Below are 20,480 nucleotides of genomic sequence, written 5' to 3' on the forward strand. Positions count from 1 at the left end.
TGTCTGCTTCTAGTTTTCCAAACTAGTCCTCTTGTCCACCTGTTAGTTATGCTTGTGAAGGGCTTCCCCGGGCTTTGTTGCTCGTCACCATAGCAAAAGCAGAGAGCATGCCCACATCTGTGCGGTCCCCCATTGGTCACCCCGCACTTCTGCTCTTTCTTCTCTGACCATAGATTTCAGCGGAGGCAGCACACTTGGAGGATAGGGTTACTCTGGTTGGTTCATTGTGAGTAAAGCAAGAAAAAAACATGCCGTTTCCTGGAGATCGATCTCTTCTGACTCTTGTCAATTTTCAGCAGTACAGCATTCTTTTGTTTGTTTGTGCAGCCCTAACCTGCGCCTTTCATTTCAGATGTGCAGCCAGCCAGCGGTCAGCCAGCTTCTGAGCAACATCCGCTCACAGTGCATATCCCACACCGCGCTAGTTCTACAAGGTTCCCTCACACAGCCAAGGTGGGCAGAACCGTACTTGCTCCTGTTAACAGGGAGAGGACCCTGTGCATCAGCGGACATCAGGCTGCCCAGCCACCTTGCACCACCTTGGATAATGCGCCCTCTCACCTGTAAAACAAAAGTGGTGACTTTGTTGAGGTCACTTTGACTAGGTGACCGCTGAGGTCCCTTCCCTTCTCTGAAACAGTGTGAAAAGAAAACAAGCCACTCTCTGTCTGCTTTCTTTATGGACCATTGTTGAAATATGTCAACGTCAAGGCAGGAAATGAGTATTTAGTTTAACAGCAGCTGCTTGAAATCAGGGGAGGTACTTGGAAAAGTGTGTAGGTCATCGCTTTCTGTATATCATACAATCGCTTTCTGTTATTCAGTAATAAACAAAAATGGTAGAATAGTTAATTGGGGAATCACCAAAGTATACTACATTATTCACTGGTTGTTTCTGAGGGTCCCATAAAGGTTCAATATAGTTCAATAAAAAGTATTTGCAGATTTCATGTATTTTCTGAAAAATATCTGAAGGAAACATGATGCAGAAATATCTAAGTTAAGAGTGGCAAAGTTACAACATTTATTTGTTGTGGATGTTGTTCTGTTATTTTCTGTACCATAACCATATGTTTTTGAAACTTGTCACAAAGAAGGAAAAGGAAGGGGGTGCCTGGTTGGCTTAGTCAGTGGAGCATACACTCTGGATCTCAGACTCGTGGGTTTCAGCCCCATGTTGGGTGTAGAGATAAATAAATAAACTTGAAAAACAAAAAAACAAACAAAAGAGAAGAAGGAGGAGGAAGTGGTTAAACATGTAAACATGTACCAAAACATAAAAAAAAAAAAATTCTATTAAAATTAATAAGAGTTTTTGAAAAGTCCTCAGCTACTGCTGATCTTTTCTTTTCAACTGGATGAGCCATAAACAAGTAAAAGAGATATATAAGGCTTCCTTTTTGGGGGTACTGCTTTATTTTTAAAGGGTTGAATGTAGGAAAACATGGATTCTTTGAAACTTTCCATAGTCTCTCGTTAAAAAGACCAAAAAGGGATTATTAACAATAGGAAAGGTGATCTTTTGCCTAAAACCGTTACGTAGAGTATTTGGGAGATTCCAAGTTTGACTTTTGACCGGACCCTTCCGCTGACGTGACAGCCCGTGTGCCGTGTTGTCACCCAGTGAGGAGCTGAGCCATCACAGTCCTTGTCTTTTTGTGGGTTGGCAGGTCCGTGCTCCAGCCGTCCTTCCTGGTGCCGTATATGCTGTGCCGGAATCTCCCGTATGGCTTCATGCAGGAGCTGGTGAGAACCACTCACCAGGATGAAGAAGTGTTCAAGCAGGTGAGGGTTTGTGAGTTCGTTACCGAAGCTTTTAGCCGAGGAGCTCCTGTGCTGATTTCTAAAGGCACCATGTATTGGAAACTTCTATTTCTGACTGTGATCTGCATGCATTATTTGCTCAGAGAGCTCTACTCGAGCTTGCTTGCTTGCTTGCTTGCTTGCTTGCTTTCTTTCTTTCTTTCTTTCTTTCTTTCTTTCTTTTTTAATGTTTTATTTATTTTTGAGAGAGATACTTGGAGTATGAGCAGGGAAGCCGGGCAGAGAGAGAGGGAGACACAGAATCTGAAGCATACTCCATGCTGTCAGCACAGAGCCTGACGCGGGGCTCGAACTTGTGAACCGCAGGATCGTGACCTGAGCCGAAGTCGGACGCTTTCTCTCTTGAGATGATTGGATTGACAGCTTCATTGTTCCAATCATTTGTCCACCTCAGTCAGCCAAGCATTGAGTGTTTTAAACAGTGTGTTAGTGCCATGGGAGGGAAGCACTAGCAGGCCCAGTCCCCGATTCCAAGGCTCTTTTAACACAAGAATACCGAGAGGTAGCATGAGACACAATGTGCGTTTGCCGGTTGAGTCATATTGGAAATTAGTTCTCTGAGTTTACAGAAAAAGAGCAGTAAGTCAGTGACTAAATTAGCTCTGTGGCAGTCTGCGCACCCATAGAATCTTCTGTCTTCTCACCACTAAACTGGGAATGAGATCTCATGTCTTGCTAATGACTTCTCTCATTAAGTAGTCATACAGTTTTTATATCTCGCTGTGTGAAGTCAAGTGGAAATGCAGATAGGGGATATTTTGTAATAAAGCTATTTATTTAGCCTCAAAGGTCTCTTCATGGTGAAACTTTGGCATCGCTTTTGGTGGTTGTTTTCCGGCCTGTGTTGTGAACACTTTGCCACAGCAACTTTCACACAAGCCACATCCCTTGATGGAGGGATTTTTAAGACATTTTCTTACAGTAGACTGTGTGATCCTGAAAGAGTAGCTGTCATTGATAGGATTCCTTGTCATCTATTTGAATACCTAGTATTATTTGTCACTATTAATTTTAAGGCCTTTGAAATCTCAGGAATTGTGTTTTACCAGCTTCCCAAATATTAGTAAAGGATGAATCCGGGAGCCAAGCTCCCAGTTAGTATTGTGACTATGTCTGGAATTCCTCGAGTACTTTCCTTGGATGTGTCTAGAATTCCTCGAGTACTTTCCTTGGATGATGGTCTTGTTGACTTGCAGGAATACTTAACGCAGCATAGTGAGCTTTCCTTCTCTAGAAAGGTAAGCAAACTCTGTTGAAAATAAATAGCTGTCTCGCGAGGTTCAAGCACACACTCTGGTGTGTGTGCAGTGTGCACTAATTAGATTCCTTTTCCTCTTCTACGAGACCTCATCTGAGGAACCCAGAGTAGCTTTAGCTATATGAAACCAGCCCAGTGATCAAGGGCGTGGCGGGGGGGCTCAGTCAGTTAAACGTCCGACTCTTGGTTTCGGCTCAAGTCATGGTCTCACGATTCACGAGTTCAAGCCCTGTGAGGGGCTCTATGCTGACCGTGCAGAGCCTGCTTGGGATTCTCTCTCTCCCTCTCTCTCTGCCCCGCCTCTGCACTCACACATACCCTCTCTCTCAAAATAAATAAATAAACTTTAAAAAACATTCAATAAAAATAGAAAGGTATAACATCAGCCCAGTGATCAGCTGACAGGGGTACTGTGCCTATTTTATTCTAAAGAAACTTACACAGAGTTAACGCAGTGACCTCTTTTTTTTTTAATTGAGATGAAATTCCCATAACATAAAATTAACCAATTCAGTGGCATTTAGAACATTCACAATGTTGTGCAACCACTATTGCTTTTTAATCACAGCATTCTGATGCCTTTTCTGCCACTCAATCTCGAACACTTCTTCTGTTACAAGTTACCTTGTATTTTTTCTAGAGAGAAATAAGTGATGAGTGAGTGGACTTTGAATCACCAACAAACATATACCGCATAAACACCACACATATACCATACATAAAATCCATCAAAAAATAAAAATAAAAATACATAAGTCACAAATACCATAATGCTTGACTATTTAAAAAATATTATACCTAATAATACCTTGTCTACCGTAAATTAAATCCTACCTGCAGAAAAAGATAACTCTACTAGAAGGATAAATACGATAGCATTCTGGGGGAAAAGTTTGAGAGTTTTCTAGTGACCAGTTGTGAAATTTATTTTTGGTGATTTGGGAACTTCAGTTTTGTTTTTTTCTTGATTGTAATTTTGTCATTTCCCCGACCCCACACCTAAGCTTTACCTGTCCGTGTTTAGCTAGCTTCCAACAGTACGTTACTTCTACCCTGATAGTTTGAGTTGCAGAAACTAGAACCATCTTTTCCAGAGCTGTCTTTTTATCTCAAGACACTCCACAGGCACTTTGTAATCCAGGGTACTTTTTTTTTTTTTTTTTTTAATCCTGTGCTCCTTAAATGAAACTGCTTGATACAATGGGACGAAATTAGTAGGAGAGGGAATTTGTCAGATTTTCTAGTGGCTGGATAGAATACTCCCATTTCAGCTTGTTGGCATTTGGATTGTCAGCTGTTGTTTATACCATTTTCTACTTAATGTTATTAGTCTGGAATCCCGGCCAACTCCCTAAGCGTGTCAATCAGTGGGCGCATTGTGACATTTGAAGATGAGTTGTACTGAGCAGATCTTACATGGTGATAATGTGCCCTGGCATTAGTGATAAATGTGTAAAAATAAACATAGGTGCCCTCCTTAAGCTCTGATCTCACGTTATTGTATTAATTATACCACACATGGAGGTAAGTCATTCTAATCTAAAGTTTTCTTTTATATTTTCAACATTTATCAACCGTCTTTTTACTCTGCATAATTAAAGTTAATATCACGATAATAAGATCCATTACAGGTTTATTTTTCTTGTTCTCTTCAAAATAAATAGGGAGAGATGAGAAGAATCAGATGGAGGTGGGAGAGCGGCAGCAAGGACTTTTTCAAAATACTGATAGAGCTGGGAAAATATTGGAACATTTAGTGTAGCTTCTGTACAGATTATAGGTGCTTGGTAATCAGAAACCTGTTCATTGCTGAGATGGACAGAAGTGAGTTGATAAGGTGAGGACCCCTTGGGGACTCCTGGAAGAGGCTCGAAAATTGTGAGTTTCCGCTGAGTCCCTCGGAGTCCTGCCAGAGAATTAGGACTCACCGAATCCTGTTACTTCTGGAAAATTCAGCTATATTACTTTATGGTTAGCCTCGTCGAAGGACAGAACCACATGCCATGGCTAGATACTAGACCCCTTTATAAACAAAACAGGTTTTCCCTGGGGAAGGTGGAAATGCTTGGGCATTCAGATTTGGCACTTTATTTAACATGCGTCCTGTGCTTATGTTTTCCTGAACTTACAGTTCTGATTTATTTTTTTTCTTACAGATCTTTATCCCCATTTTACAAGGCCTGGCTCTCGCTGCCAAAGAGTGCTCCCTCGATAGTGACTACTTTAAATACCCCCTCATGGTAAAACTTGGCTCTTTTTCTTTAAGCCATTCATTAGATGCTTTTCTTCCAGATTATTTTAACGCACACTTTTCTTTCAGGTCCGCGATTAACCTTGTTTTCACATTTAAAACATGAAAGCGTTGTGTTGGCCTTGCGGTGTTTGCTGTGAAGAGAGTTTTAGCGCTGGGACGTGTTGCGCCCATCCGAGCCCTAGACAGGAGTCGGGGACGCACCCTTAAAATGCACTTCCCCTTCTAGCGTAGCTTATGAAAATGACAATTCTGGGCGGTGTCCTTCTGATTCTCCTAACAGGCATATAATAACTGCAACGAAATTTTGTTACTGAAAAAATTTAAAAAAGCTATTACAAATTCAAATAAGAAGGTAGAGCTGTACTAGGAAAACTAGTCCAACTTTGTGTAGTGACTTCTACGGAAAAGCCTCAGTAGTTTGCTTGTTTATCTTTCCCGTTCCCTTCAAGCTTCATGTGGGAGACAGATCTGCTCGTCTGTGTAAGGTACTTAAGAGCAAGCGTTGAGTCATGGACAGAACTTTCCTCCAGATTCCCATTGAGGGCCTTGATTGTTGTGAAAACAGCTAGAACCAGGTAGAAAAAAAAGGCGGGGGCGGGGGAGGCTCTTCTCTGAATTTGCTTCTTGGAAATTTTTGGAGAAAACTACCCTGATGTCTATTTTTCACTCTAGAAATGTGAAGGAAAAAGGATCAAAATACGAAACGACCCAACTCTATGAATAAATACAACCTTGTGTAAGCCAAGGCCCTGGTTACACTGATATTTTTACTGGAGTTGTTCCTTTTACTCATTCTTCCTACTGACTTAATTCCATTTTCCCGTTAACTCGGTACCCACCGAGGACCTATTCTGTGCCAGATACCGGGGCTGCTTAGACAAGGTGCCCCTCTGCTAGTTGCTCCTGACCTACTGCAAAACTCAAGTCCACGACAGCACAATCAGATAATCACACCGTGATAAATGCTAACACGGAGCGGTACACGAGGGGTGCAATTATCTCTTTTAATACATCGATTTTAGTATGTGTGCTTAATCAAAACTGAGCTATAAGTCTTAAGTGCTGGGAAATCAGAAGGTGAAATGGGAATTCTTAGTTTTAAAAATAACTTTGAATGGCTACATGTCAAGGCTCTTTCCACTGCACATGCTATTCAAGTTTCTAATAAAATTCTGTTCATCCTTATGCACTTTCCTGTCTGTGCCAGATAAAGGGAAGTGAGATCATCTGATTGTTTGAGGTCAGTGATGAAATGAGTGCACATTAATTATCACTATTATGTAAATGTTCCTTCATGGAACTGTGGGCTTTTCTGTTGGGGACTGATGTGGCTTGATGTTTCGGTAAGGAGCTTTTAGTGTCAGATATCAACAAAACGTTCTTGGTCAAAAGACAAAGGCCTCCATTATGACAGACAATAGTTTGCTTTTATACCATTAGTGCTGCTCGGATGGCCATGAGAGTGCGGTGCAAGGAAGGACAATGGGGGCAGGAAGAGGAAGACCGCTGCAGCTAGAATCAGAAACAATCGTGATTATTCTCTGGCTCAGCGCATCCCTGCGTTGCCGTACCCTGGAATCAATGGGGGATCTTCAAAAAATACCGCCACCCGGCTCCTAGCCGTGGTTCCCCCCATCATGGGTGTGGTGAGGGTGGGGCCTGGCATTGGGCTTTTCCGGCTTCCCAGGTGATCCTCTTGTGCAGCATCATGTGGGAACCCCTGCGCCAGGCACTGAGAGCTTTTCCTTTGCGGTAGCTCTCTGAGCCTCAGTGGCACCTCGAGGCACATCGGCGCCTAAGTGCGTCGACTCAGAAGCTTCCATTGACTGGTTTAGCAACTTGTGTAGCTCTCTTCAAATCACAGAAGATTAAGCTCACTGTTAAAGTAGCATTTGATTGGAATCCTATGGCCATGTTAAACTGTGTTCATGCCCCTAAAAACAATTTTTCCTGCTTCCCTAATGTGAGAATGATTGGAGCTCCAAAGGAAAGTATTGGAGTTCTCAAAAACATCAGAGATCTTGAAGCCATGTAATACTTTTATTTTTTTTTTTCCATGTAATAGTTTTAAATATGTTCTGAATTTGGTTGCTTATTAGATTGTAATTAGTTGTAGTGCCAATTAGCAGTGGAAAGAGTAGTCATCTAAAGTTTACGAAGCATGTCTTTTTTGACATGGAGAGATGTTAAGTGAAAACATCATTTTTTTATAAAAATATACACATTTATCTCCGTGTGTATTCACAGAAATATCTCTGGCAAGCTATTAACTAAGATATCGATAGAGGGTAAAGTTTATGAATGATTCTTAGCTTCATTTTATATTTCTGTTTTATCTGAAGTTTTTACATTGAGCGGGAATTAACTGGTTCATCAGAAAAGCAGTGAAGCTGTTAGTGTTTTGGAAGGAATGCATATAAATTTATAGCAGCATTAAAGCTGTGCCTTGATATTACACGTGGCAGTCAGTTTAAGGTGAAATATGCTTAAGCGACCCTTTCTGATCTTATTTCTAGGCTTTAGGTGAGCTCTGTGAAACCAAGTTTGGGAAGACACACCCTGTGTGCAATTTGGTGAGTGCCTTCCTAACGGACTTTCATATATTCGGGGGATGTCTAACTCAGAAGATCTCCCTTGAGTAACATTATCTGAAAGACATCGCTGAGAGGACATTTAGATGAGATGTAGGTAGCACGTCCGGGGCGGCTCGCAGCGGTTCAGTCAGTTAACCCTGCACGTTACTGCCTGGGATCATGTCATTTATCTTCTTTTGTGGTTTCTGTAGAAGTATGGTGCAACTAGGCAAGCAAGTCCTATGGAAAACTTGACCTGGCCTTTGAGAGTGGAAGAGTAGCTCGTCTGAACTCTGTCGAAGAGCTTCTTGAAACATAAAAGTTCAGAGACTATCTTGTAAAAACGTAGAGGGGTTGGAGGCTTCTCCTCCTCCATCGGAGACGAGAAAATACCAACGGGGTTCCTAGCACATTGTGAGCTTTGGGTTTTTGTGTGTTAGCTGTCAGCCGTCGTACTGGTGGCTGAGAGCCAGCTGAACAGGTTGGCTGGGGAGAACTCTGTTCCTTACGTTTTCCCCCTCACTTGCCGACTTAGCAGCTTGATTCGCTTCTTCCCTTTTTTTTTTTTTTTTTTAAACGTAGGTTGCTTCTTTGCCGTTGTGGTTGCCTAAATCCTTAAGCCCTGGCTCTGGGCGGGAGCTGCAGAGACTCTCTTATTTGGGGGCTTTCTTCAGTTTCTCAGTCTTTGCAGAAGATGATGTAAGTACGGTGGCCATTTGCAGTCGGCTGCTCTTCTGTTGAGATCCCTGCCTAAATGTATGTTGTGTATGGGTTGAATTTTTTCCTTCTCTTTCCAGGCTAAGGTGGTTGAGAAATATTTCTCAGGGCCTGCCATTACCCTGGAAAACACTCGCGTGGTTAGCCAATCACTGCAGCACTACTTGGAGCTGGGAAGGGTAGGTGTTTGAAAATTGCATTCAAAGGATGAGTGAAAGAGAAGTTGCATGTCAGTAACCTGTGCCCTGAATGAGAACTGTTGCAATACTATGTGGCATCACGGGGTACTGGTTCTGAGGTTAGTGGCCATGCCGTCTCTCCAGCTTGTCCTCAGGACTTTAAAATACGAGACTGAGCAAGCGCTGTTAGTTTGCATATACTCCTTGATGACCCAAGTATAGTGTGTGTCCCAAGTATAGATTAACTTGTCTTCAGTTCTGAAACTTTAGCAGCAAAATTCTAGGCTAACGATAGCATCATTAAGGTAATTTTGATCCTATCCCTCAAGGAAACGGCGAAGGCCATTTTATTCCAACTGTAACTCCTTCCCCCCACTCCGTAATCCGCTTCCACGCGAATCGTCTTGACACAGTTGAATTTGGGCATTTCTGTTCCTCGTGTAGTCAGCTTCTCCTAACGTGAGTGGAAGGAGGAGACGAGAGAAAGGCGGAAGAAGCCTAGCTGTTCTCGAGGTCAAAAGGAACAATTTATTAAAGTAAAATTTTAATTTTTTTTCTTCCTTTAAAAAAATAACTTCAGCAAGAGCTCTTCAAGATTCTGCATAGTATTTTGTTAAATGGTGAAACCCGCGAGGCGGCTCTCGGGTACATGGCAGCTGTGGTCAATGCCAATATGAAGAAAGCGCAGATGCAGGTAGGACCGCGAAGAACTTTTACTTCTTGGTGGAATTCATTCACCTAACTTGTGTTTACTCGGAAACAGCACCAGGCACTGTTCTGGCCAATGGAGACGCAGTGTCGAGCAAGATAGAAGAGCTTCCTGCCTCTGTGGAGCTTACGTTCTCCAAGCTAAATGGTAGACACCTAAACATATTATCTCAGGCCGTCCTAGAATCTGTGAAGCAAGTAAAGCAAGGTCGGGGATTGAGAGTAACTGGACGTACCAGGAGGAAGGTATGGGAGTGATTTTTGATCAGGTAGTGGGGAAGACCCTTCTAAGGAGGTGCTGTGTGATCAGAGACCTGGCTCGTGTGAAAGTCAGCCATTACAAGGCTGGAAAAAGAGTTTTCTAGACACGGGTGAAGCACCAAAGGTGGGAATGAACTAGCTTCGGAACAAGCTACACGTGCAGACGTCAGTGACTGAGAGTGTACAGGAAAGAGAACGGCGGGTCATGGGCTAGCGGGATGGGCAGAGGCTCCCTCAGACCAGGGCTGACGTGGTAAGAACCGGAATGGGAAAACACTGGAGGCTTTTGCGGCAAGGAAGCCACCAAATGTGCTGTGGGAGGAGGGACAGAAGCAGACCCGAGGCAACCAGTTACAAGGTTATAAGCGTACCAGATCTGGTGAGGAGACTGGTGGCTTGGACGACTTTGCAAAGGTAGAAAAGTTAGAAGGGCATCCTTCCTATATTTTTTATAAGTAATGAACGAAAGGTGTGACCTTCCTACTCAGAAGAAGAAACCAGTTTAGAGAACTGCGTGAGACTGCCTGGGCTTCCTGCCGTAGCCCCACCATTTACTAACCTGATGGTGGGACCTTAGATAGTTGTTTCTCTGTGCTTCAGTTTCCTACGTGCTAAGCGGGAGTAATAATCGTACCTAACTGTGGATTTAGTATCTGTAAAGCTGTTAGAACAGTGCCTGGTGCACCGTGGACACTCAATGGATGTTAACTACCATTATTACAATTATTCTATTACTGATACAGGACTTGGCTAATGATGTTGACCAGAGAACCGATTAGCCAAATGGTAGTGAGCAAAACTAGGGATTTGATGCTCTTGGGGGGGGGGGAAATAAAGAAGAGAAAGGAAGCAACATATATTGTGCTTCTACTTAATTAATTTTGAGGATCTTGGGCAAGTCACTTAACTTCTCTGAGCCTTAGTTTCCCCGTCTGTGAAATGGGAATGCCAGTGGCACTGACTTCCAAGGGCTGTTCTGAAGATTCAGTGAGAGGATGTATAAAATGCTTCACATATGATTAATACTCCAAAGAGCTCCTGCTGGTAGAATGACAGTGGTGACGATACTTGTCCTCTCTTCGACTTTGGGGTGAATGTCTGGTCTCCTTATAAAGTTGTGCCCAAATTTCCATCTAAATCATTGTTTTAAATCCCCCCCCCCCTTTTTTTTTTGGATTTCACAGACAGATGATAGATTGGTATCTACAGATGGATTCATGCTGAATTTCCTTTGGGTGCTGCAGCAGCTAAGTACAAAGATCAAGTTAGAGACGGTGGATCCCACGTATATATTCCACCCAAGGTGTCGGATTACTCTTCCTAATGACGAGACAAGAGTGAACGCGACTATGGAGGATGTGAACGACTGGCTGGCTGAACTTTGTGAGTGATGCACGCGTTCATTATTAGACCGTTAAAGCGCCACCCTTTTATTTGAAAAATTGTTTTCTGTTAAAAAAAAATTTTTTTTTGATGTTTATTTATTTTTGAGAGAGAGAGAGATAGCAAGCAGGAGAGGGGCAAAGAGAGAGGGAAACCAGAATCCAAAGCAGGCTCCAGGCTCTGAGCTGTCAGCACAGAGCCCAATGCGGGGCTTGAACTCACGAAGCAAGAGATCATGACCTGAGCGGAAGTCAGTCACTTAACCAACTGAGCCACCCAGGTGCCCCTGAAAAATTGTTTTTAACTTATTTTATTTGGATGCTAGTGATTCCTCACAAATTGTTATTTTTTCTCCAGAAGATGAAATTATGAATCAGAGATACACAGTAAAAATTAATGCAGTAAAAAAGTTCTTGATTTACCCGAATAGAAACACAGAGCAACTGGAAGGAAATGTACTCACAGTAAAACAAAAAAGAAGTAATACAATAAAAATGATAGTGGAGACCTAATTATTATATGGAGTTTGCATATACCAATTAAAGTTCTCATGAAATATTCATAGATCTTGACGAATTGATGGTATTAAAATAGGAATATCTTCAAGGTGCTACGATTGTTGATCTTATTTCTTTGTTAGAAAACATGTCAATGACAGATGTCAAAACCCTTTGGCATTTATTTTTTCACATAGTATAAAATCGTTCATGGAATAGGAGAGAGATTTCATGCTTACCCGGCAGCGTCATGATCAGGTGTGTGCACATGTTCCAGAAGAACATTGTTTTTTAAGTTTATTTATTTAATTTTGAGGGAGAGCGAGAGGGAGAGAGAGAATCCCAAGCAGGCTCTGCACTGTCAGTACAGAGCCCGTTGCAGGGCTAGAACTCACGCACCATGAAATCATGACCCAAGCCGAAATCAGACGTTTAACCAACTGAGCCACCCAGGTGCCCTTCCAGAAAAACATTTAAGCTACAATAAGAATTAAGCAGGGGCACCTGGGTGGCTCAGTTGGTTAAAGGTCCGACTTCCTCTCAGGTCATGTTCTCACGGTTCGTGAGTTTAAGCCCCGCATCAGGCTCTGTGCTGACAGCTTGGAGCCTGCTTTGGATTCTGTGTCACCCTCTCTCTGTCCCTCCCTCACTCATGTTCTGTCTCTCTCTCACAAGAATAAATAAACCTTAAAAAAAAAAAGTATATGATGAACAATAACAGTATTTTTTAATTATTAAAAACATTTTTTTAATATTTATCTTGGAGAGCGAGAGACAGGGAGTGACTGGGGGCGGGGCAGAGAGAGAGGGAGACACAGAATCTGAAGCAGGCTCCAGGCTCTGAGCTGTCAACACAGAGCCCGACGCGGGGCTTGAACCCACGAACCGTGAGTTCAGTGACCTGAGCTGAAGTCCAACACTTAACCAACAGAGCCACCCAAGCACCCTATAAAGTTAGAATTTGAGTAGTGTGATTTGAACAAGTAGCTACTGGTATAGGCTTGGACTCATATCATAGACTAGTAAGTTCCAGAAGAATCAAAGGGTTAAACATTAAAAAAATATATATTATATAATATTTATATATTAATATTAATTATTAATGTAACTAATATTACTATATTATATATATTATATATATATATATAAAATAAAACATGGAAAAAAACAAACAGGATTTGACCCAGTCATGAAGAAAACAAATTTATAATGGTTTAAGAAATGAAGCAAATCATCAGAGACAATATGTATATAAACAGCATCTTAATATGTAAATATACTTTTTCTGGAGTGAGACTAAATGAATATGTAAAATTTAAAAACGGGTCAAAATATGTGTCGTTGTTTGATAAAATCATGCCTTACAAAATGTAAAATTGTTAGAAATGTAGAAGGCCCAAGCTAGATGCTACCAACAGACAGTTTTCTTTTAGTTTGGGAAAAAAAATGTAAGCAGTATATAACCTAAGGAATAAAATACACTTTTTGGAAAAGATACACATACTTCCAGGAATTAGATACAAATTGAAAGAAATTCAGGTTATGGTTGTGTATCTGTAAATTATCCAAAAACAAAGTGATAAGATGGAATGGAACTTTGTGAAGAAATAGACAGCATTTAATCAGTTTCTTTAGTGAATTCTGATTTATATCAAAAATTAGAACACTGTCATTGTCAGTAATGCTACATTTTAGAATATGCTCCCAATGCTGGGGGTGGGGTGAGGTCGTAAGTTTTTGTACGTCGATCTTCCAGGTACTATTTATACTAGAGAAAAAATGAGAAATGACAAACGTACCCGCAGTGGGGAAATGGCTGTGGAATCTGTAGCTTATTAACATAGTCTGATAGCATTTTGAGATTTACGGTGATGTTGTGTGATCCGTGTTGAATAATAGAAATGGTTCTATAAAATACATCAGGAAGACACAGAACAGAAGATTGTCGAGGTACATCTACGTAAACATTCAAGCAGGGGGGCAGAATCCCTACTCATTGGACAGAGCTCGCAGGCATTCTGTTCCTCTTATAACTGGTCTATACTTTTTTTTTTTTTTAATTTTTTTTTTTCAATGTTTATTTATTTTTGGGACAGAGAGAGACGGAGCATGAACGGGGGAGGGGCAGAGAGAGAGGGAGACACAGAATCAGAAACAGGCTCCAGGCTCTGAGCCATCAGCCCAGAGCCTGACGCGGGGCTCGAACTCACGGACCGCGAGATCGTGACCTGGCTGAAGTCGGACGCTTAACCGACTGCGCCACCCAGGCGCCCCTGGTCTATACTTTTTAAAAAGCATCCTTAAACTTCTTGACAATTCAAGTGTAATTTTGTCTTAACTGTGCTTTTCTCTGATTTAGTCTTGTAGTAGATTTTATTTAGGGAATTATGTTATTTTTCCTAGATGGAGATCAGCCTCCATTTTCTGAGCCGAAATTCCCTACGGAATGCTTTTTTCTTACCCTGCACGCCCACCACCTCTCTATTCTGCCAAGTTGCCGTCGCTACATCCGCAGACTCCGGGCCATCCGGGAGCTCAATAGGTATGTGCCTGAATCCATGTCCTGGGATCGCCTGAGTTACCACTGCTCTCGCAGAGCAAGCAGTTCCATTGTGACCAGTAGATTTTTTTTTTGATTTTTTTTTTTAATGTTTATTTATTTTTGAAGGAGAGAGAGGCAGAGCATGAGTGGGGGAAGTGCAGAGAGAGAGGGAGACACAGAATCCGAAGCAGGCTTCAGGCCCTGAGCTGTCAGCACAGAGCCCGACACGGGGCTCGAACTTACGAACTGTGAGATCATGACCTGAGCCGAAGTCGGCCGCTTGACCGACTGAGCCACCCAGGCGCCCCAGGTGACCAGTAGATTTGAGTGCGGGGAGTATGTACGTTACAGTACACACTGTATGACCACATTCCGTGGTCAGCCAGAGCTCTTTATGTGGTGAAGTGACCCAAACTTTGGCTTCTGAGAGTTTTCAACCCTTGGTGCGTGGTCACTAGACGTCCATTAACTCTTTCCATTGGTCATGGTATTGACCGGGAGGTACTTTCAAGGATCTCCCGGATTCCAGACATATTCCTTCCTCCCTGGACTCTGAAGCAGTAAGTCTAGTTCCCCTTGATAAACCAGATCATTTACTCCTGCCTACATGTAATTCTCTTTTTCACATGTTGTCTTGTGGCATAAAGAATTCAGAATGACCAGATGGTAGCCTCAATTTCACATTCATCAGCACCGTTGTTGAGTTTCTTTTTTTTTTTTAATGTTTATTTATTTTTGAGAGAGAGAGAGAGAGAGAGAGAGCGAGCTGGGGAAGGGGCAGAGAAAGGGAGACACAGAATCCAAAGCGGGCTCCAGGCTCTGAGCTGTCAGCACAGAGCCCAACGCAGGGCTCGAACTCACGGACCGCGAGATCACGACCTGAGCCGAAGTTGGGATGCTTAACCAACTGAGCCACCCAGGCGACCTTGTTGAGATTCTTAATCTAAGCATTTCTCCCTGTGTACCAACATCTCCAACTAAACAAATCACAGGAACAGGAAGCAAAAATATTTTTGAATGGGTCCTCTGGAATGATAACAGTGTGGCCGCTTCATTTGGTCCAAGACCTATGTACACGTCTGGCTGTGAGAAAAAGTATGTCATGTCTATATCTGCAACTGTGTATCTCTATCTATCTGTCTTGCTAATCTCTTGTTAATGCTGATGATTATAGATGATTACTCTGAAGATTTTCCTTCTACATGTATATTCGTGTCGTTTGTAAATGATGACAGTTTTCTTTCTTACACCTTTTCTCTTTTTGTAACACTGGCTACAATTTCTAGTACAATCTTGAATAGAGACAACCTTCTTTGTATATCCTCATTACCAGATTAAGAAAATTTCGCATTATTTTTAGTATTTTAATAGTTGCTATTCCTAACAGAAGTTGAGTTTTATTAAATGCTTCTTCCATAGTTGTTGAAGAGATCAGATTTTTTTCCCTCCTGTATTCCGTTAATGTAGTTGAATTACATCAACTGGGTTTCTGATATTAAACCAGACTTCCCTTCCTAGAGTAAACTCAGCTTTTATATCTCATTGATATTGCTTTTATGTCTCATATTCATTTTGCCAATGTTCTGTTCGGGATTTTTGAGGTTGTGTTCGAAAGAAAGATTGACCTGTAATTTCTTGTTAAGTCTTTCTCAGATTTTGGTATAAGTGTTATGCTTGCCATATAGAATGAGTTGGGAAATACTCTCTCTTTTTATATCCTTGGAAGAGTTTATTGTATGACAGTTATGTTATTTCTTTCTTGAAAGTTTGGGAACATTCATTGATGAAGCTGTCTGGGATTAGAGTTTTCTTTGTGGGAAAGTTTTTAATTATGTGCTGTATTCAGTTGATAGATACAGGACTATTTAGGTTTTTATTTCATCTTGTGTTAAATTTCTGTAACATCTAAATTTTCAAAATCTATAGGCCTAAAGTTGCTCATAATATTTTCTTTCTATCATTTTAATGTCTGCAGCACCTTCATTATTTCCTTGTACTCTCTTTCAATTTAATTTGCTTTCTTGTTGATATTTTTATTGCCCCTTGAGGTTGGTACTGAAATCACTCATTTTCAGCCCTTTCTTATGTGCATTCAAGGTGTCTCGTTTCCCCAAAGCATGGTTTTGGCTGCATCCCTCATGTTTGGCATGGCACCTTTTACTGTTCAGTTCAAAATATTTTCTAATTGTTACTGTTTCATTTTTGACTGTGGGTTATTGAAAATATGTATTGTTCAAATTCTGGATTCTCGGTGGATTTGTCTCTTTATCTCTAGCCAAATTTCATTATGGTCAAAAGGACATGTTCTGGTTTGTGTCCTTTGAACTTTTTGTGGCATTTGCTTTCTGGCCTCACATTCGCAAGTAAACGTTCTGTATAGATGTGGAAAGAATGTGCTTTCTGTGTTGCATATTGCACAGCTTCACATTTGTCTCAGTAGGTCAGGTTTGTTCATCTATCATTCACATTTTTCTCATATTTGCTGATTTTATCAGCTTACACTGTCAGTTACTGAGAGGCATATATGCATTTCAAACTGTGATTGTGAATTTGCTTCTTCATCTTGGAATCCTGGGATCCCATCTCTCCCACTGACTTTGGATGATCCATTTCAATGGTACCAGCTACCGCTTTCACTCCAACTCCCAGTGGATGGTCAGAGATGTCAGTGTTCCCCTCACCTGTGTACTTTCCAGTGCTGTGATAGGAGAGATGTCCTCTAGGGGATGGCGGGGTGGGAGGGCATGTATTGGGAAGAGGGGTTGTCTGAGCTGGTCACACATGGTATGTTTATATTAATCTATATTAATGGTCTCAGCTTTTTTTTTTTTTTAAGTGTATTTATTCTGAGAGAGAGACAAGAGAGAGCAGGGGAGGGGCAGAGACAGAGAGAGCAGGGGAGGGGCAGAGAGAGAGGATCCTAAGCAGGCTCTGAGCCATCAGCACGGAGCCCGATGCCTGGCTTGAACTCACAAACCGTGAGATGATGACTTGAGCTGAAACCAAGAGTTGGACACTCAACTGACTGAGCCATCCAGGCGCCCCAATATTCTCAGCTTTTTTTGTTAATGTTTTTTATTTATTTTTGAGAGAGGAAGAGATACACAGAATTGGGGGGGTGGGGAGGTGCAGAGAGAGAGGGAGACACAGAATCCGAAGCAGGCTCCAGGCTCTGAGCTGTCAGCACAGAGCCCGACGCGGGGCTCGAACTCACGAACTGCGAGATCATGACCTGAGCCCAGGTTGGGCACTTAACTGACTGAGCCACCCAGGGCCCCCAGTATTCTCAGCTTCTTAAGCGTTAGATTCCTTCCTCCGAATTATGACAGGGGATGTCAGATGGCTCAATTTCACTCAGCGTAGGTCGCTGTCAATTCCAACTTTGAGTCAATTAGCTGGGCACACATTTAAAACCCATCCCAGCTACTCAGGACAATCTTGAATCCAGGATCTCTGATAAGTGTAACGTGTTGATGAACTTAGTTCTGCATAGAAAGATGTTAACATGCTTCACTCTTGCTGATCAAGCATCTCCAGGATCCATTGCACACACACTCCCATATTGTGTCACTATTGTGGTAGATAGAATAACGATGTCCCAAGAATGTGGAAGGGAAATAGTAATTCCAAGTGCATTGAAAGCTATAACAGTTTGCTTAAAAAGGAACAAATATGTCAACCACACATTGTCATGACCACCCAGTTAGAAGGTGGACAAGGCTGCCTCGCACTTTTCCTCATTGTTCCATGTGCCTGTCCAGTGTGGCTCCCTAGAGGCAGGCTGTCAGGCCTGTCTGCCCTCCCATAGTGCTTCTAAGCATCTTTCAGTGTCCTCTCGTCCTGCCATCTGCAGCGTAGACAGGTGCCACCCGGCACTTTCAGTGTGCTATCAAATCATCGCCGTTTTTTTGAGAGCCAGGTATGTATGTACCAGGAGTTCTCTCTTGATCCTAACCTGGCAGGAAGCTGCTTCAGGGTTCACCCTGATAGTAGGGCTTCTGTCCCTGCTCAGGCAAAACTCCACCACCACTGTGCGTCCAGAAAACCCGCATGGCTGCCACTCCCCAGTATCCGCTTCTGCCTTCGGTGAGGGCTCACCTCTTGAAGGAAGCTAGGTCATGGGCAGAGTTGCGGGCAGCGAGGCAGTCTGGGAAAGTGTAGTTTCAAAAAAACTTATGACCCTCTAGTTTTCTATGTCTTGATGGAGGGGGGTTGAAATCGCATTCCGTGGGCCAGTCTTTAAAACGTGCAGCCTGTAGTGTGACTGGCAGGCGATCTTTGGGCAGGCACCTACAGGGAGTGAAGGAACAAGCCACAGAGATTATCTTAGGAGCATTCCCAGCAGAGGGAACGATTACAAAAGAAGAAAAGGAACTGCCATGACTGAACTCGCCTTTCGTTTTGGTAAATTGACCAGACGAAGTAACCTTGAATTTCCACGAAGGACTTCTTTTTTCCCCTCTCTGGAAAATAAGGGGACAATGTGTTTCTTACTGTATTTCACTAACTCTAAAGTACCATCAATTTTAAGACCTCGTTATTTGAGGAGCCAGTAAGAAAGAAAATTTCTGCCAGTTCATGATAAGAGACACTCTGATTTTAAAGATGCTAAAATGAGGGGGGAAATGTGAATCTGAGAGTCAACAAAATGGTCAAAATGAACAGATAAGATGGACCCTGTGTCTTCTTGCATTTGACTGTTAGTCTTTGGTTTTAGAACCGTGGAAGATTTGAAAAATAACGAAAGCCAATGGAAAGACTCCCCGCTGGCCACTAGACACCGCGAAATGCTGAAGCGCTGCAAGACTCAGCTTAAGGTTTGTACAGTTAATTGGAGCAATTATAGGTCAGCCTCGTAACGATAATCCTCCCGCCCGCAAGTGTGCCTTGAGTGAGCCCTTCAGCGTCCCCTTTCCCGTCATGATTCTGTTCCCTGAAGAGAGAACGCTACACTTTCCCACTTGCTGGTACCTCGCCCGTGTCTAATACGATATTGAAATCTCAGCACAGAATCTGCACACGCTCATGCCAGCGACAACTCGCATCCTTCCTGGTTTTATCACCCTCAGTGTCACGTCCCCGGCCTCCCTCACCCGTCTGCAGGGTCCTCCCCTCTGCTGCCTCCCAGCCCCGCGACCCAAAACACACAGGCGCCAGTGCGCCCGGCCACGCGCCTTCACGATGTTTCACCGAGCGGATTTGTGGTAGTGGGAAGGCCCCCTTCCCTTGTCCCTCATTCTCCATTTGCCACCGAAGACGATCCACGGCACAGACCCTGACTGTAGACAGGAAGATTTCTGCTGGTGGAGGCCGGGCGGAGGCTGTACGAGGGAGCGTAGACAGCGGACTTACGCATTTTTTCACGCTCTTGTTCACATTGTAAAACAGTACCAGCTGGTTCTGCTTTCTGTTGATTAGGAGGAGGATGTGTGGACATGGTAACTTCGATTTCTGGTGCAAGTTAAGATAGATTTGTTTCATTTGCCAATAGACGTAGTCGAGATGCAGGATAGACCAGGGGCCCTTAACTGGCGTCTCTAGACCCCTGCGCTCATGCCACAGACGTGTTGTTAGGAGTCCGGAAACTGTTTAAACCGATGTGCCAGTGCGCGTGCGTGCGTGCATTTCCTTCTCGCAGTCGTCCTCCCAGGCAGGTGTGGGACCCTCCGTGGACGAGCATTTTGCCCAGGGACAGCTCATTAGTGGTGACCTGGAATTCAGATGCAGATTTGACCGGCTTCTTTCCACGAACCGTCTCTGACGCCGAAGCGCCTGCCCCGGCAACCTTGTCCCCCAGTCAAGCTATTTAAACATGACAGTAATAACTACCTTCTTGAGCCCCAGCTTCGGGCGCAGTGGTTTGCATGGCGTACCTTTTGTTTTTCTCAGAACAAAGAAAGCTCCTGACACATGACCAGCTTACTATCTAGCTAGTTAGAGATGGAGCTCACGAAGCCTTAGAACTTCGACTTCCCATCTCTTGGCCCGTTCCCTGGCCGGTCAACGCTGCGGGCAACTCGCTCCCGACTAATGTGTGGGCGGGGGCATGCCTCCTTCCACAGAAACTGGTACGGTGCAAGGCCTGTGCTGACGCTGGTTTACTTGACGAGAGCTTTCTGAGAAGATGTCTGAATTTTTACGGCCTTCTCATCCAGCTGCTGCTCCGTATCCTGGACCCCGCCTATCCCGAGTGAGTGTGCCCCCTCCCCGTCACCTCCTCTTCCCTCGTCTGGGCCGTGTCGTCTTCACTGTTCTTTAGTCGATAGCTAAAACCCAAGCCCTTA

General features: G+C 43.1%; 1 protein-coding gene across 7 annotated transcripts in view; it reads left to right on the forward strand.

Annotated features, from left to right (window-relative positions):
• UBE4B (ubiquitination factor E4B) overlaps window positions 1-20,480 on the forward strand; it is a 121,560-nt gene that overhangs the window by 73,623 nt on the left and 27,457 nt on the right. For all 7 annotated transcript variants that reach the window (XM_045035063.1, XM_023258089.2, XM_023258090.2 and 4 more), the window contains 11 exons: window positions 353-453; window positions 1,671-1,785; window positions 5,239-5,322; window positions 7,853-7,909; window positions 8,492-8,608; window positions 8,707-8,805; window positions 9,386-9,499; window positions 10,959-11,157; window positions 14,058-14,196; window positions 18,914-19,013; window positions 20,259-20,386. In XM_045035063.1, the coding sequence (XP_044890998.1) occupies window positions 353-453; window positions 1,671-1,785; window positions 5,239-5,322; window positions 7,853-7,909; window positions 8,492-8,608; window positions 8,707-8,805; window positions 9,386-9,499; window positions 10,959-11,157; window positions 14,058-14,196; window positions 18,914-19,013; window positions 20,259-20,386 (1,253 nt within the window). The remainder of the gene's footprint in view (window positions 1-352; window positions 454-1,670; window positions 1,786-5,238; window positions 5,323-7,852; window positions 7,910-8,491; window positions 8,609-8,706; window positions 8,806-9,385; window positions 9,500-10,958; window positions 11,158-14,057; window positions 14,197-18,913; window positions 19,014-20,258; window positions 20,387-20,480) is intronic.

This window comes from Felis catus, chromosome C1, assembly GCF_018350175.1.
Source record: "Felis catus isolate Fca126 chromosome C1, F.catus_Fca126_mat1.0, whole genome shotgun sequence".
Lineage (NCBI taxonomy): Eukaryota > Metazoa > Chordata > Mammalia > Carnivora > Felidae > Felis > Felis catus.